General features: G+C 28.7%; 1 protein-coding gene across 1 annotated transcript in view; it reads left to right on the plus strand.

Moving 5' to 3' along the window:
* LOC108684488 (ATP-dependent RNA helicase abstrakt) overlaps nucleotides 1-1,869 on the plus strand; it is a 3,258-nt gene extending 1,389 nt beyond the window's left edge. Inside the window, exons 5-10 of the mRNA XM_018188835.1 lie at nucleotides 11-167; nucleotides 250-412; nucleotides 497-797; nucleotides 970-1,119; nucleotides 1,194-1,376; nucleotides 1,455-1,869. Coding sequence (XP_018044324.1) covers nucleotides 11-167; nucleotides 250-412; nucleotides 497-797; nucleotides 970-1,119; nucleotides 1,194-1,376; nucleotides 1,455-1,591 — 1,091 coding nt within the window. The 3' untranslated portion in view covers nucleotides 1,592-1,869. The remainder of the gene's footprint in view (nucleotides 1-10; nucleotides 168-249; nucleotides 413-496; nucleotides 798-969; nucleotides 1,120-1,193; nucleotides 1,377-1,454) is intronic.
* The last annotated feature ends 1,627 nt before the right edge of the window (nucleotides 1,870-3,496 follow it).

Consider the following 3,496-nt stretch of genomic DNA (forward strand, 5'->3'; position numbering starts at 1 on the left):
TTATTCATAGGCTTGATAATATGTCCTTCAAGAGAATTGGCTAAGCAAACCTATGACATAATTCGACACTATACCAATAGCTTAAGACAAACGGACTGTCCAGAGATACGCTGTTGCTTGGCAATAGGAGGTGTGCCAGTTTCAGAGTCATTAGCTATAATCAACAAGTTAGTGATTATTATTGTTAATTATATTTTTCATATTTTTATCTCTAATATGTTGCAATTTATTTTTTATTATTATTCATAGAGGTGTACATATAATGGTAGCAACACCGGGACGATTGATGGATATGTTACATAAAAAGATGGTTACTTTAAGTGTATGCCGTTATCTTTGCATGGACGAGGCAGATCGCATGATAGATATGGGATTCGAAGAAGATGTTCGAACAATATTTTCTTTCTTTAAGGTAACTAGTACCTTCTCATGCATTTTATGCAAGAAAAGATTAAATATTTATTAAAATAATAATAATAACTGTTGCCTGTTACAGGGTCAGAGGCAAACACTTTTATTCTCTGCTACTATGCCGAAAAGAATTCAAAATTTTGCGCGTTCAGCATTGGTGAAACCTGTAACTATAAACGTTGGCCGAGCTGGTGCTGCATCAATGAACGTAATACAAGAGGTGGAATATGTCAAACAAGAGGCTAAGATTGTTTATCTCTTGGAATGTCTTCAGAAAACTGCACCACCAGTCTTAATATTCGCAGAAAAAAAGCGTGATGTGGATGCCATCCATGAGTATTTGCTTATAAAAGGAGTGGAAGCTGTTGCAATACATGGAGGAATAGGTACAATATTTCAGATAAACTATATTTTATTAAACATTAATATACTGATAAAATTATTGCAAGATTACTGATCAATCGTATTAATTTTTCACAATTAAAATATTAATGTAAATATCAATATAAATATCAATGTAAATTAAATATATTCATTCATTTTATTATATTTTTTCAGATCAGGAAGAAAGATCACGTTCAGTGGAAGCGTTTCGCGCAGGTCGAAAAGATGTACTCGTTGCAACAGATGTTGCATCAAAGGGTCTCGATTTTGCCGATGTGCAACACGTTATTAATTACGACATGCCAGACGACGTAGAAAATTACGGTAATATATACATGATAAATGAAAAATGGTAATTTCGAAAAAAAAGATGTTTAACATAATTTTATAATTTTTAGTGCACAGGATAGGACGAACTGGCCGTTCTGGACGTACTGGTATAGCAACGACTTTCATTAATAAAGCAAATGATGAATCAGTACTGCTCGATCTTAAACATTTACTAATGGAAGCAAAGCAAAAGGTGCCACCATTCTTGCTGGAGCTTTGCTCTGAGAATGAAAAATATCTCAATCTGGGAGGTAAGATATATTTTTTCTTTATAAATTTATGTTGCTATTTCTTATAATTATAAAGAAATCTTTCATGTTTTATCGCAGACGAACGCGGATGTAGTTATTGTGGTGGACTTGGACATAGGATTACAGAGTGTCCAAAATTGGAGGCTGTGCAAAACAAGCAGGCGTCTAATATCGGGCGTCGCGATTATCTGGCTAGTAATGCCGCCGATTATTAAGTGACGCATTTTAAAGTTGTATTTATTGTAAATATGTGTAGTACATATAGGATGAGTAAAAAGTTCCGGACCATTGAAATATTTCGAAAAAAAGATGTATTTTTTGGGAAAAATGATTCAGACAAAAAAAGTCAAAAGTTGTAAGGTTTAAAAATATCTATTTACTGATCACATCTATTTGATTTTGGATGGCGTCGCCAAGGTCAGGTCAATCGATTTAAATAGGACACCCTATTTTTTATTCCAGAATAGCTAATGTCAAGAGCTTTTCAAAACACTATAATAAAGTTCACTTCCATTAAGTACTTTTCGTAAGTACTTAAAGTTATAAATAAGTATTTAAAATTTATAATATCGCTGGCATTATCATTACCCAAAAAATAATTATACATATTATATCTAAAAAATATCCAACTAATCTAGATTTATAATATCTCTTAAAAATGAATTTTTAGCAAAAATGAAAATAAGAGGAATAACCTCCAATAGCTTGATCTTGACAAATTTAGATATGGATCTTGAATAATTTTCAAGAGATTTTAATTATTAGTCGGATATCTTGGGTATTGTTAATGCCGGCGATATTGTAACTTTCAAGCCTTATAATTCGAAAAGTACTTAACGAAAATAAAACTTAATTGTAATGTTTTGAAAAACTCTTGATATCAGCCATTAAATTCTGGAATAAAAAATAGGGTATCTCATTTAAAAAAAAATCAATGTGACTTTGACCTAACCTTAGCAACACTATCCAAGGTCAAACAGACGTGATCAGTACAAATAGATCTTTTAAAACTCTACAACTTTTGTCTGAATCATTTTTCACCAAAATGCTTTGTTTTCGAGATATTTCACCTGTTCGAGATATTTCACCAGGATTTTTTATTAACCCTATATATGAAAATTCATTCCTGTGATAATTAATGTTATATAGACAAGAGCAAAAAAATAAAACAAAATTATTTGAACTAAATGCTATATACAGTTGTTTATTTATTGCATTATCATTTTTTAGTCTTTAATTACATAAAAAAATTTTGATAAATGTTTACAATATAATGAATTCGACTCCTATCTTGATCTTGGCATGTGTTATCAAGATCATGAGTGATCTTTAATAGATGTTAGTAAGAGCTTGTTACTTTTGTTAGAAAGTTATTAAAACTAACATTAGACTGCCGGCATTTTTTCATTAAAATACTGATTCTTTTTTCTTAAAAATTTTTTTATATAAGTAACATACACATGGTGCAAAATTTCGAGATTTATGCAGAACCATAAAAGTGGTTTTCTCGGTAAGGAACATACAATTACAATTAAATATAAAAAATATACAATTACAACTAAATATAAAAAAATGTTTATTTTCTCAAAAATAAGTTCTTACAAGAACGAAGGACTTTTAATTTAAAAAACAATATCGAGAGTAGTTTTAAAATATTATGTTATATTTGATTCTTATGTCCTGTATACTTTCAATATTGTTTTTCTCAAAAATATTGTATTTTGGGAGTTTTTGATCTCGCTGATTCAATTCTGAGCATAGATTTATAAAATTTCGAACTCTAAGAGCAATGTTAACAATAGCAATATTAAGTGAATATAAATTCAGATTCTTTCCTTTAGTTCCTTTAGTCATTCAGAACTAATGACATGAACGTAGAAAATTTATAGTTCCTTTTTGATTTTTCTTTTTTGTTTGGTTTTCAAAATTTATTTTTTATATTTTTTTTACTTTTTTTGTTTTATAATTTTTTTATGTTTTTATATTTTAATTTTGTGTATATTTTTCAATACTTATATATATATACTTATATACTTATACATATTTCTGTATATAATATCTGATTTATATATACTTATATACAATTCAATACTTATATATACTTATATATTTATATATTT

This window comes from Atta colombica, unplaced genomic scaffold (assembly GCF_001594045.1).
Source record: "Atta colombica isolate Treedump-2 unplaced genomic scaffold, Acol1.0 scaffold135, whole genome shotgun sequence".
NCBI classification, from domain to species: domain Eukaryota; kingdom Metazoa; phylum Arthropoda; class Insecta; order Hymenoptera; family Formicidae; genus Atta; species Atta colombica.